Source organism: Cucumis sativus, chromosome 1 (assembly GCF_000004075.3).
Source record: "Cucumis sativus cultivar 9930 chromosome 1, Cucumber_9930_V3, whole genome shotgun sequence".
Classification (NCBI taxonomy): domain Eukaryota; kingdom Viridiplantae; phylum Streptophyta; class Magnoliopsida; order Cucurbitales; family Cucurbitaceae; genus Cucumis; species Cucumis sativus.
In genome coordinates, this window is record NC_026655.2 from 894,483 (window position 1) to 908,294 (window position 13,812).

General features: G+C 34.8%; 2 protein-coding genes across 4 annotated transcripts in view; both read left to right on the plus strand.

Annotated features, from left to right (window-relative positions):
* The window catches only part of LOC101208785 (serine/threonine-protein kinase ATM), a 64,420-nt gene that overhangs the window by 4,311 nt on the left and 46,297 nt on the right, over positions 1–13,812 (plus strand). For all 3 annotated transcript variants that reach the window (XR_004214017.1, XM_011658584.2, XM_031880103.1), the window contains exons 11-20: positions 3,615–3,671; positions 3,862–3,931; positions 5,837–5,911; positions 8,093–8,134; positions 8,267–8,337; positions 9,444–9,492; positions 10,635–10,706; positions 12,884–13,009; positions 13,093–13,179; positions 13,265–13,452. Coding sequence is in view for 2 of the 3 variants with exons in the window: in XM_011658584.2 (XP_011656886.1) it covers positions 3,615–3,671; positions 3,862–3,931; positions 5,837–5,911; positions 8,093–8,134; positions 8,267–8,337; positions 9,444–9,492; positions 10,635–10,706; positions 12,884–13,009; positions 13,093–13,179; positions 13,265–13,452 (837 nt within the window). In the remaining variant the exon portion in view is untranslated. The remainder of the gene's footprint in view (positions 1–3,614; positions 3,672–3,861; positions 3,932–5,836; positions 5,912–8,092; positions 8,135–8,266; positions 8,338–9,443; positions 9,493–10,634; positions 10,707–12,883; positions 13,010–13,092; positions 13,180–13,264; positions 13,453–13,812) is intronic.
* LOC116401691 lies at positions 2–2,462 on the plus strand. Its single transcript, XM_031880105.1, has 2 exons — positions 2–1,446; positions 1,653–2,462. Exons 1-2 carry the CDS (start codon positions 1,393–1,395, stop codon positions 2,106–2,108), a joined length of 510 nt encoding a protein of 169 aa, XP_031735965.1. The 5' UTR covers positions 2–1,392; the 3' UTR covers positions 2,109–2,462.

Genomic DNA, 13,812 nt, shown 5'->3' on the forward strand with positions numbered 1-13,812 from the left:
GGATTTACTGTTGTTGATCTATCATTCTATGTTATAAAATTATTTGTCTTATTGCCACCTTTATTTTGATTATTTTTTAACCATAATTCCCATTTTAGATTTAATCAAATGCTATGTTGCTTTAGGCTTTGTAACTTGAGAGAGATTTATTTTCTTCCAAAGCCACATATTACCTTATGCTAGACTAGACTATAATAAAATTGTGAACCTCAAAGTAAATGTAGATTGACATAACACCTAAAAGTTGCAGAAAACGTTAGCGAATGAGGCTGAAAAAAGTGTTGATTGGAAAATAAGTAAGAAAACTCAAAATCTATATAAAAAATGTAAAAAAATCCACTATGTAAGTTGGAACAACAGTATAAGTGGAAGAGGATGAGGTTGAAAAAAAAACATTGGGGGAAAATAGGTAAGAAAACCCAGAATCTGTAACAAAATTGTAAACCTTGCTTACCCCTCGAACTTGAAATTGCTTGCAAAATGGGATTGGTGTTATTTTAAGGAGCCTCTTTCTCAATGGAAATTGGCGGTCTCTAGAATTCATGGCTCTGATACTTTTGATGAGTATACACTTGCCAAACAACACTCTAGTCTCCGCAGTCCATGGATTGGTATTTCTTGAGCTTGGAAGCTCGTGGAACTGTATGCTACCTTCTCTTTAAGCTCTGGTTCAAGAATCATTCTTAGGCATCATCATTGGATTGGTTCTGTGGTGTTGAATGATCAATTTTCTTGGCTTTTCCCATTCTCTTCTTTGCCAGATGGGGCTGTGTGTGATTTTTGGGACCATTCTTGCTCATGGTGGCACGTTGTCTCTAGGAGACTTGTTCAATAAAAAGAAATTTCAGATTTTGATGCTCTCCTTAAAGTATTTTCAACAGTTTCTGTTGGCGGCTTGGCTGTAGAATTTGGATCTTGAAGTCCTCCATCTCATTCTCAGTCAAGTTCCTCTCTTGCAAATTAAATGCGTAATCTCCTCTATCAAAAGGCATTTACTTTGCTTTAGGGCAGTCTGGTAGCCCCCCGAGAATTTCTATTTTTTCTTGGATTTTATTGCATAGTAGCCTTAACACTGCAGATGTTCTTTAGAGAAAAATTAGCTGATTTGTGCTTACAACCCTCAATTTGTTTTCTTTGCCATTTGAATGTGAAAGGCTTCAGCCATGTTCTTTTTGCATGTCCATTTCGCTCAAAGTGCTGGTTCAAACTTCTCAATCTCTTTAGGTTATTACTTATTAGGTTATTGTGGGTTTTTGATTCAAGTGTTAAAAATTATGTTCCTCAGCAGCTTGAGGGTCCTTTCTTTCCTCTACTTTTTGGTTTGTGGTCAGAGAGAAACTCGCAAATCTTTGACGAGAAATTTAGTTCTAATCCTTGTCTCAGTTTGTTTCAATGCCTCACTTTTGTGTTCTCTTTCTACATCCTTTGCCAGCTACTCTTCTCAAGGTATTAATTCCATTTGGCCAGCTTTTTTATTGCCAGCTTAGTTTGGTTTTTGGTTACCTGTTCATTTCATGATGTTGCACTTATTCTTGCTTGTGGAACTTATTCTAGTTTTCTTGTTTCTGTTTTCTTACTTATTTCTCTCCTTCGTGGAGTTTTGTATCTATTCTCTTTTTCATTTATTCAATGGAAAATTTTGTCTCGGACAGAGGATGCGTCATCCCATTCATCAAGATTCTGACGTAGACTCAGTTGTGAGTGCTAGTGAGGAAGGTTTCGAAATTTGGACAGAGTGGATGAGCTTGAAGAGACTGAGTTTGAAAAGGATTTTGGAGCTGACCTCCACAATTTATTCCGATCAGAAGAGCAACATCTTTCTGGCAGTTTTGGTCCTTCCAACATTACTCCTTTTAATGAGGTTAATATTCCCCCTCAGCTGGTCCACATTGTGGAAGCTTGCGGTCTGGTCTTTGGTTGATTCTGTAAGACATGTTTCCAAATGTGGTCTTTGGTTGAAGCTTGCGGTCTGGTCTCTCTGGTCTTTGGTTGATTGTGTCATTTCACTCAACTGGAATATTAACAAGACTTGTTTTCGAATCTGTGGGTTGAAAGACTTGTGTGAGTCTTCCTGGGCAAAGAATTGCATTGACAGGACAGATTTGTAGCAGCGAGGCTGAATGTTTCTTCTTGGTGTTCCCTCCATTTCTAATTTGAAGCCTTTAGTGTGCAAGCTTTCAGTCTCATTTGGGCTCCTTTTTGAAAGTTCTCTCAAATTTATTTTGTATTCGGCTTTCTTTTGTTGTTTGGTTCTAGGCAGTTTTGATTTGCTCCTTGTCCAGATCTTACCGTTCCCTCGGTTGTTTCTGTCTCTTTGTACTTCAACTTTTAACCCGATTCTGTTGGGGGTGCTTTTGGATATCTCTCTAGTTGAGATTCCTGGGTGCGCCCCTTGTTCCTTTCTATGTATTTCTTTTCATTTTATGAATGAAAAGTTCTGTTTCGCTTTAAAAAAAACGAAATTTGTTGTCTCTTGTTCTTTCTTAACCCCCCCTACCTTGAGGAAGTTAGAAAACTTGGAAGATAGAGAGTGATACATGACAGCTGAGCTCGAGAGAGGTTGAGAGAAACTAGAGAGATGAAAGTGGAATGAAAAAGTTGGGGTTTTAGAATATAATGAGTTATTTTTTTTGGATGGGATAAAACTGTCATCTCGAAAGGAAAAAAACCCATAAAGTCCTATTAGTTTATAAAATTGAAAAGAACCATCTTAAATCTCTTTAACCCTTATTTTTGTTCTACGTTTGACAATTACTCCAAATGAGCGATTAAAATGTATGAAACTAAATTCATATTGTCTTTGGCCCCACACCACACACACGCAAAACTATCAAATGTAAATTTTCCCTACGCCCAAGGCTTTAATGTTGCCTGTGTCGGCTGTTCAATCCTTATATCAAGTCTTATAAGTTCTACAGCAATGCATGTTCCAACAATATCATGTTGCATTTGGCGGGAATTCTCCAACAATATCATGTTAAAATTTGATTGGGACAAGGCACCTTATTTAGTTCGATATGACCTGTGAGAGATTATTGGTTTGACCTATGAGGGATAGGCAGATAGCCTAAGTGAGCTTAGCTCATTGATAATTCACAGTACCTTCCATTCTAGAGGTGGGAGGGTTCGATCTCTTATTTCTACAATTGATGTACTAAAAATAAAATTTCATCGCTAATGACCTATGAGAGATACTATCCAGACTAGATGACTCTTGCACATAGTCACTTTCACAAGAGAATTTATGATCTGTTAATATTTTAAGTTTTGTTCTATTTGTGTTTGACATTAAGTTGCTCATTGCATGTTGAAGTTCTAGGAATATTGCTTATTCTTGAGCAATTCCTCAGCTAATCCCTTTTAATCCTAGATAATTCCAAGGTCAATTCTTTTAACGTCCTTAGTCATGATACGGCATGATACATACTAATTAAAACTAGAAAGCTACGTTGAAGTAATGGTAAACAAAGATAAGATACTAATTAAAACTAGAAGGCTCAATCGTAGTAATGGTAACCAAAGATACGATACACAACACAATCATAATGTTCATACACGTGAAAAGAAGGAAGGGATATAATTTCAATCAACTTGATTTTCTGAGCATGTTGCAGAATATTGAAGGATGCAAATGTGGGCCATTCTTATGATGGTTTATTGTGGACATTACGGTAAGCTAATATAGCTTTTCAGGTTTATGTAAATTTTTGGAATACTCGAATTTGTAGTTAATTTAATTCCACAATTTAACTGCTTGGCTCATTCACATGGCTGATCATTTATTTTTATGAGTGAAAGAATGTACATTCAATTCCCTTTTCCATTGAGCTCATTTTTCTGTATATTCACATGAGTTTGAAGGAGTTTGCAAGAACTTTCTGTAGTGTTATTGGATTCCACTGAACGGTCAGAAAGTTCGTCTGAGGATAAGGTTTGCTTCTCTTTTCATAGTATTCATATATATGTATATATTGTTTCATATGGGAAACCAAATTTTTATGCGGTAAATGAAAAACTTGGACTGAAAAGAAGCATACGAAGATAAAGAGCAAAAGCTTACAGAGGGGATTGAAAAACTTACAAGAAAAGATGATTTGAAGAAATTGAAACTTCTCATCAAAAAGACATCTTGCTCGAAAAATTTCCAACTTTTGGTTATAAAAAATGATAGTTTTAAAATGAATTTTAGTTAAGAACCCAAAGAAAGTTCAAACATCTTCGTAAAAATGATTTACTTCCTCCAAAAAACATTCTCATATATTTTTTTCAACCAGATAAACCTCATAGCCATGAAGAAACCTATATGCAAGAGCATGTGGGCGTATGATGTTTCCCTTAAAGTAAGGGTTATTATCATTATTTTTCTAATAATTTTTTTTATGACAAGTGACCAAACTTTTTATTGATTAAATGAAGAAAGAGGCTCAATAGATTCCAAACTCCACAAATGTGAGAAACAAGGAAAATTAGAAGAAGATTCACAAGCAAGAAGTGCAACATCCTTCTGGATATCATGAAGGAAGGTTCTTGAAGATGATTCACAAGCAAGGGCTTGAACAACTTCCTCCTCGATATCATGAAGGCTTACCTTTTTTATGACAATAACCTAAAATTTATCCCATGTGATCACTGATTAAACAATTTAAAAGTAAATGGCTCAACTGTAGCAATAGCAATGGTCAATGTTTTCTTCTGTACTCTTACATAAAGCACTTCGACTTTGGTTTAAACAACCTTTTCTTTTTCGCTCTTATTGGAGCTTGTATCATTGAGTATCTTATTGAAAAAACAACTTGGGCTAAAACAATAGAGGAGGATGTCTTGAAGGATATTGTCAGTGATGTCGATGTTTCTTAGGACAATGAGCCAAATAATGAGTCAAATCTTCCTACCGATGTTTAGCTTCCACAAGGAAACATGGAAGGAGTTGGAAGGAAAAAAGTTCATTTTGTGAAGAACCAATATATAAAGGAGTGGGAACTGAAAAAAAGGGTCACTATCATGGGTTGGCTTGGTGATGATATAGGCCCATCCATGATCTAATAAAAAGTTCAGAGGGAGTGAAATCCAATCATGATGGCTGTATATCTAGGAAACTGCCAAATTCATCTAATTTCAACCCAAACGGTTGACCATGATGGCGCTATTTCTTATCTTAATTTTAAAATGCATGCAGGTGTCCATAATGGTTTCTGTTGGTGATATATAATTAAATTTGCCTTCAACCACTAGCTTAAGCTTTTGGATGAATTGGTGGTTTAATATGGTATTAGAGCAGGTGGTCCAGGGAGGTCCTGTGTTCAAGCCCCTGCATTGTCGTTTTCTCCTCAATTAAAATCAATTTCCACTTGTTGGGCCTTTCAAATATTTCAAGCCCACAAGTGAGGGGGAGTGTTGGTGATATATAATTAAATTTGCCTTCAACCACTAGCTTAAGCTTTTGGATGAATTGGTGGTTTAATAGTTTCAAGAGTTGATTCCATTTTCTCTAAATCTTTTCTGTAAATTGTATCTTTTTCATTATATCAATGAAATTCTTGTTTCTCGTTTTAAAAAAAGTTGATGTGCTAGCTATTGTGCGAAAATTGATTATGTAAGTGATGTCCCATGTGATGTCAACTATATCTTTTGAATTCAAATGAACGGTAACAGTGATTTTAACCTTCTTTACAATTCCAAAGTAAGATGAATCTATTCAAAGTTATTTTAATCTGCTTCAAAGTTTAAAGATATTTAAGTATAGTATTGAGTACATTAATATGACCATTTCCTTTTTGAGTGTGAACAAGTAACTGCCTATTGAAAATTGATTGAATGTATTTGACTTGGATTGCAGTTGTATCAGGGGTGGCAATCAATATGGAGCTGTTTGATGCATGGACTGCCCATGTTTACTCATGTGTTTGTGGTGGTAAGTTCATGTACTGATAGACTGAAAGAGTTACCAAAAAAGATCTCCAACTATTCAGTTTTGAAGACAGAGAATACCTATGAAATATTTTCTATTTTAGACATCAAGGTCATATGAGTGAATAGAACCAAAAGGAGCATTCTTTAATTTTGTCGAGTTGTGAATAGGCGAATGATTTGGGTAGGAGTTCCTTGGTGCCTAGAGACAAAAGGGAATATGGGTTGGAATCATGCAGCCAAAGGAGTATTTCTTTAATTTAGAATATGATAAAATCTCATCAAAATTCTCCTTCTTGAATGAAGAATGTGGTTTGATTCTTGGGTAAGCAGTCCTTCCTTTCCTAAAGAAAATTTTCTGTTGCAGCTTTGTTTCAAGAGATATAGAAGAGTTGTGGCCATTTGGTCGACGCCTTTCGTTAGTTGTAAGGTGGTTTTGATGGGGTTGTGGTTTCTCTTACAGTGTTACGTTTGGAGAATTTTATTTTGGTCAGTTTCAGCCCTGGAGTTCTTATAGTATTTTGGATATGTGGTGCAAGTCTCCGATGCATTATATTGTTTTTCGGAATCTGGTGCTCTCCACCATCCATTATCTTTTTTTCGGATGGTGGTTATGGTAGTTGTTGATTGGCTAGCTAGGTTGGCAACTTGCAAGTCAGTCTGGTTTTGAGCTCCTTTTCAAGTCTCCTCAGCTTTCAAAGCTTTATGGCACTCAACAAGTCTTGTGCTTTGCTAGAAGATTGCTCATTTGGAAATTTTTGTTTATTGGGTGTTATTTTAAGAATTGGTCTCTTTTATCTTTCATTTTGTTCTTGCAGCATCGTTTTCTATGTTGTATTTTACTTTTTCCTTGTTTTAGATCCATTTCATTAATTCAATGAAAAAGTCTTATTTCCGTTTTGAAAAAAAGGAGCTTTTCTTTAATTTTGTCGAGTTGTGGGAAATGGTAGAAAATAAAGTTTTAGGAAGATTGGTGTTGTGTTCCTCAACCTCTTGCGACTTTATTTCAAAATATGTATGTTATTTCCACTAAAAAAGTTGTTGTAGATTGTTCGAATCATCTAAACCAAGCTTGGGATCTTGGGTTTAGCAGAAACTTGAGAAGCTGGAAGCTCCATTTCTCTTACTCAGTAGCAGAATTTTTGGGTGGTGAATTGTGAACAGAAATAGAGACAAATTATGTTGGAAGAATGATTCGTCAGGCAAGTTCTCTACCAAGTTCACATTCTTAAACTTGACCAAGTGATTTGCGGATAACAAGTTCCCTTGCTTATAGTAGTCTAAATAATCATGAGAAGCTTGAAAAGAAATTCCCAAATTGGTCTCTCCTCCTCCATTTGCTGTCTTTGTCTTAGAGAGATGGAAACTGTGGATCACTTATTTTTACATTGTGAGTTTGCTTCTAAAGTGGGGTATTCTTAGCACTTTTGAGTTTTGGGTTGGCTAGTTGCCTGCTTAAGAAGATTGATGATTGAATGATGGATGGTTTCGACTGTGGAAGTTTCTATGGAGAAGGAAAGATTCTTTGGAGATGTGCTACTCATGTGCTTATGTGAACGGTAGGATGTTTGAAGATAAGTTCATTCCATTTGATTCTTTTTGGGCTCTTGTTCAGCATGCAACCTCTTGGTGGTGCACAAACTACAACAAGTTCTTTCATAATTACGGCCTTCTTATGATTATTAACAATTGAAGGACTCTTCTTGTTGGAGGTCCTCAACCCTAGCCTATTTCTTGTAGGGTTTAATTGTTAGAACGTCCCAAAGAACTTGTTAATTATGACCTTCTTATGATATTAACAATTTTAACTCTTTTTTTTTCTCGACAGCCTTGTATCCTCCTTTCGAAGATCTAGGTAAAGTAAGGCAAGCTTGTCTTTTTGCAGTTTATTGGGGTTATGGCTCGAGAGAAATAGATGGATTTTTAGGGGTGTGGAGACTGGAGAGGTTTCTAAATGAGATGTGAGATATTCTTTGATTACACTACGTGGGCTGGTGGGCATTTACTTTTTGATTGGAGTCCATTTCTTAGTATTTTTTTAAAGATTTTAGGACTTTTTTTGTACTCAATGTGCTTTTATTTTCTTAATGAAAGCTTAGCTAAGTGTTAGTTTGATCATAAAAAGTGTTTATATGCATACATGTTAATGTATATTGAAGTTCACGGTATTTGAGAATCAATGCAGGCGGAAGCTGCTTTGTTGCTTCTAGGAAAAATAATTGAACGAGTGAGTTGCTGAAGAATTTACTTTCTTGTTTTTTCTGTTGAGTAGTTAGGTTGAGTCTTTCTACTGAATTGTTTACATTCTAGAGCATTCTAGTTGGCTCAGTGTCCCTTATGTAGCAGCTTCTTTGTTCAGGATTCCATGAAGATGTGTGTGATTCCTCAAGATGTTTGGGAACATTTATTTTTCAAACGAATGCCGTCAATGTGAGTTCTCATTTTTTTTACCCTTTTTAGTCGTGTTGGAGACCGTTTGAATCCGCTAGTATTTCGACCTTTTTCAAATCAACATATTATTTAAGATTAAAGTTATGACTATAAATGGAAAAACTTTGTTTCTTGTTATAAGAAACTAACACAGCTGAAAGATTTCATAAGAACTGTCCTTACATTACCATGAAGCAAAGTTGAAGTTTTTTTTTTTTTTTTGAAACGGAGACAAGCTTCTTTATTAATAAATAAAAATGAGACTAATGCTCAAAGTATACTGAGACAAAATAAACTAGATAAGAAGATTAAGCAAACACAACTACAAATAACCCAAAGCTGGACTTGACGAAAAAAATTAGTGCAAATACAACCAAAGCTGCAGGGTTCCGTTGTGAGAATGGGGGAGCATCGGTGGCAGCTGCATTTTTTATCTTTGGAATGAATCCAAACTTTTTGCATCATTGACCCCATGTTTCCATGATATTATCTTGTTAAATATCTGGAATGAAATAATTTTAATTTTAATTTGAAGTTCAAATGTTCATTTTTATTTGTTGAGGATCTCACTTTAGAAAGATTAATGAACCTCATAATTTTTATAGGATAGATGGGTTATTTCTCTATTGACAACTAGTTTTCAGATGGAATCCCATGCTATCTAAAATGGTATTAGAGGCCATGAAGTCCAAACGGGTTTCCGGTCCAAGAATGATAGAACCCAAAGAGAGACCTTATTGAGAGGACACGTTGGGGATCCCACATTTGAAAAATCAATGGATCTCGCAATGTTTCTTTGATATGTAGATTACTCCTCTCGTCGCCAATTAGTTCTGAGATGGAATCCCATGTTATCGAATGATTTTTCTGGAAGTTAATCAAAGATGTGAAATATGTTTGGTTGAAATGAGGACACAGAATCTGGTGCGTAAGAGATTGGTTTTCATCATTGCGATCAAACTTTGCATGTTCATAATGTTATTCTGCTTAGTTGGGTACGAAAATGATGCCATCAAGAGAAGTTGAGACTAGACTCTGTGCAAGTCATATTTGACAGGATTCTGGGTAGAGTGCCATCTAATTATGTGATTATGGTTGTCTTGCAGATCTGCTTTGTACTTAATATCCTGTTACTTCTCGAGAAAAGGGTCTCAAGTAAGTTGCTTTTGCTGGAATTTCAGCTCTGCAGTCTGCATATGCCACTTGAGCACTATTTACCTTTCAATGCTCAGACTGTCAATTCTCCGTTTGTCCAGTAGCTGTAATTGCTCTATCTTTGGGTTTTCAATGTATTTAAATCTCCTAAGAAAATGGTTTTAATCAAGTTGCTTTAGCTGGAGTTTTTGTTTCTGCATATGTCATCTTGATCACTATTTACTTTGTAATGCCCAGACTGTCAATTTTTCATTTGTCCAGTAAATGTGATTGCTCTGTCTTTTAGTTTGCAACATATTTCGGTTTCTTAAGGGGGAGAATATATTGAAAAAGTTTGGTGTCTACCAAGTCAACAATAAGGATTTTTTTGTTGGAAAGAAATACCAACAACAGAGTGTTCATACTTTAGTGGATTTGAAAATCTATAGAAGGTCAAACAAGTAAATATCAATATTAAACTATTGAACCCAAAAACTTTGGCTGATGGGTTACAGTGAAATTTAGTTATATCACTATATCTACTAGTAAGACTTTTTTTTTCTGTTTTCTTTTTGTTTTAATCAATTAAACAGTTTCTGTTTCTGTAAATAAAGTACTCACTCTTGGGTCTTGGGACCAGGAATTGGACCTACCCCTTTACAGTATCGTTAACAATATATATAATTAAGAAGTCAATCAAAATGGTAGTTTTTCTATTAGCACAGTATTCTTAGACTTAGCCATCTCATCTTCTCCGATATAACCTTCCGATGGGAAAATAATAGGTAGAGAAATCCTAAGCAAGTAGTTAGGTTAACAATTCTACAATTCTCTTCTCTGTTGATTAGTCAAGATATCTAGAGCAGACAGATATACCTAAGCTGCATAATGGGTGGATGCATTTACCGTTCATGTAGTATAAATTTTCCTCTCCTGGAGGTTCTTTTATTTCTATTTTTTCTTAATATTGTGTTAACCGTTTGAAAGATGTGCCATGTTGTTCTGTGTGTTTCTATATACGAGATTCAATTGAGGAATGAACTTACTATGTCTATCATGGATTTTTTTCGAATTTTTGATATATTTTGTTAATTTTTTCAGAAGTTTTACCATTTGACATAATTTCCCTTATTATTATTATTTTATGTATTAATGTCATCTAGGGTGACCTTCGAGACATTTTCCATCTTAGGAAAAATCTTCTGAGAGCAGTTTTAGGTCTTCTTAACTTGAAGGTTTGTTCATCTGACTTTCTGATTTCTGAGTTTTGAATATTGGAACTTTTTCAATATTTTGTAAATATGTAGCAGCTAAACAGCTAATAAGACAACCATTAAACTTATTGATTGGTAGTATTTCTATTGGGTGGACCCTTTACATGTCAATAAAAGTTGTCGCCTTCATAAAAAATCCTAATCAATCATAGATTTTGTTAAGATGCTCCAATTCACCCTAATCAGACTACATCAAATACTACAATAAACCCTGATCATACTACATCAAATGCTTAACTGTATTTTAGATTTGATTGCATTTGTTTTCTTTGATTAGTATTGTGTTCTTGTTTTGGATCGCCCTATTTTTGTACTCTTTTAAGTCTTTATCCTCTTTTTGTTTTATTGTAAGTTGAATATGAAACTCTTCCATTATATCAATAAAAGGTTTTTTTTAAAAAAAACTTTCAGAAAAAAGGGATTAGAGAGACATATTCTTAAATCGTTATTGACCCAAAAGCATAAGCTTCATGGGTGAAGGTGAATTTAATAATTATTTAACACTTTCCCTCACTCGAGGGCTCGATATATAAAGAAGACCCAACAAGTGGAAATCAATTTTATAGGGTGGAAATAGCATTGCAAGGACTTGAACGCAAGACCACCTTGGACCACTTGCTCTGATACCATTTTAAATATCTAATTGACCCAAAATGTTAAGCTTGATGGGTGAAAGCGAATTTAATATAATATCTTGGTATATAGATGACCCTAGAGTAAAGAAATGCACAATTATAATAAAAGACAACTATACATAATAACATATATTATGATAATTTACATTTTGGTCCTTAAGTACTTGCATCCTATGGCCTTTTTGATGCTAGAAATGTGGAAATAATGATGGTAAAACTTAACCATGCACAACTTTTTTTTACCTCTCCAAGGGCTCAAGTGTGCACTTCTTAGAGAGCAAGTAATACTTGGCGAGTAAAACCAAGAATGAATACAGGGATAAAATGTAGTACAGATTTGAGACAGCCAAGCAAACTCAATTTAATGCAGGACAAAAACTCACCAAATACTTGAAAAAAAATTGTGTCAATAGAATAGTTTCCTATTCTGAAAATTTGAAACAGACCACACATGAAGAGAAATTGAATTAACTAGGTTGGATATTGTCTCCCACCCTTTTTCCATATACTTGCTTGGTTGGGCATGAACATTACTAAAGTAAACACAAATATTTGCTTTCGAATATAATGCTTGGGAGAGATTGTTTTGTTGGAGAGGGTCATCTAGTGGATAAAGAGGTGAAGGAACCTTTCATAGCATTTCTGAAAAGCAAAGAAGGCAAATATTGGCTTAAATTAGCAGTTCAGCCTCCCATTTTGTTAGACCTCCAACATTATTTCAATATAGTAAGAGAACTCAGAAAGAGAAGTTGGTGAGAATTTTAATGTTTCATGCTACTCTTCCTTGGAAATCTTCATTGCAGAAACTATGGCTGCTCTCCTAATGTTTCTCAAGTTTATTCTATGAGATTATCTTGTTCATCATGAATCGTGTTATAGTCGAAAAAGGTGCTGGAATCTATTAGAGTGGCTTACGGGAGAAATAATTTGGTGAATATTTTTAATTCTTCTACTCGCTTGGGGGATGTGTTTTCATTTGGAACATCAATCTTTGTCTTTGAAGATTCAACATGTCGTGTTGAGGTGTTGCAAATGGCAGTACAACCTTTAGCTGTTGCTGGTTTTTGGAAAGATTTTTTCATGCCTCTTCTAGGTTTTGGACTACTTTGGCATGTTAGCTTTGTGCTCGCCTGTTGCTTCTTCTTGCCAGTCTCTAGTTTCAAATGTTTTCCTTTTGAGAGAGTTATTTCGTTTTGCTTTGTTTTCAGATCTCTTGTTTTGGTTCTGTTTTAGTTTCATTTTTTCTGTTGGTTTTTGCATTTTTAGCTTGTTCCTTGTGTTTGTTTGTTTTGGTCGTTTTTCCCTTGTATTGGCAGTTTGTTTGATTGTTTTTTTTCTTTTTTCTCTTAGTATAATTCTCTTGTACTTTGAGCATTAGTCTCATTTTTAATAAAGAAGCTTGTCTCCGTTTAAAAAAAAAGATATACCATATACGAGATTGGATACTCTTGCTAAGGATATTTTGAACAATGTTTCGCTGACAACTGCTTCTGCTTTACGTAGGATGTTGCTAGTTTCAACGAGCAGTTGATATTCTTGTTGCCTGCTGCTGTTTATGCTCTTTGTGCGGGTTGTGCTCCTTCAAGGGATGTTACAGGGGTTTCAGATGAATGTTTGAAGAAAGATGTGGTTTGATAATAGTATCTTTCCCCTATGAATTAAAGATAAATTAGAGGATTTTCTTGGTAATAGAAAATTGATTATATTTGCAGAAAGAAACTTATCGAGATTGGTCGCAAGAAATTTTCGAGTGTTCTGTGGAAATTGTCGCCAAAATACATCTTGGTTCTAGTGTTAAGGTGGGGTTTTATTGTTTTTCCTTTTTTTAAAACCATATCTAATTATCTATGTAGTTTCTCACTTCGTCTATAATTGTTGGTTCAGATATGCCCAACCCGAGGCCATAAAGCTATTCATCTGCCTCGTCATATAAGAGATCCGTTGTTGGAAGAAATGGTGGCTACTGTTCTTGGAGCATTGATTGATATGGAGAGGGAAAAGCTGCTTCCATCGAGTATCTTTATTTTATGTGCTTTATTGGCAAACTTCATTGATGGTTCAACTTTGATAAGGTTTTCATCATCCTCTACATTTAAATCTTTCTTATCCACTTTTTGTTCTTATACACTTTTTGTGAAAGGGATTTTTTTTGTTTGAAAAGAGAACAGACAATTTCCATTAAGACTTAAAAAGTTACACCAGTAAATAAATCACCAAAAATAAGACTACAAATTACATTTTCATGAAGCTATGAAGATAAGTTACTCCCAATTATGAAGTTTTTTTCCTTTGATATGAGATTACACGTGCAAACCTACATACAAATCTTGCTAACCTATAGAAGATTTTTACTCACTTCCTTTAAGCAATAAGACACTAATTATGTTTTTTTTATTGGTTAATATCAAAGGTGGGTTATCAAAATAAGAAAC

What these genes read in the sequence shown, in the direction of transcription:
- LOC116401691 (XM_031880105.1), top strand. Translation starts at nt 1,393, where the DNA reads ATGCCTCACTTTTGTGTTCTCTTTCTACATCCTTTGCCAGCTACTCTT. An exon ending in TGCCAGCTACTCTTCTCAAG is followed by an intron (nt 1,447 to 1,652) that starts GTATTAATTCCA and finishes TGTCTCGGACAG; the next exon opens with AGGATGCGTCATCCCATTCA.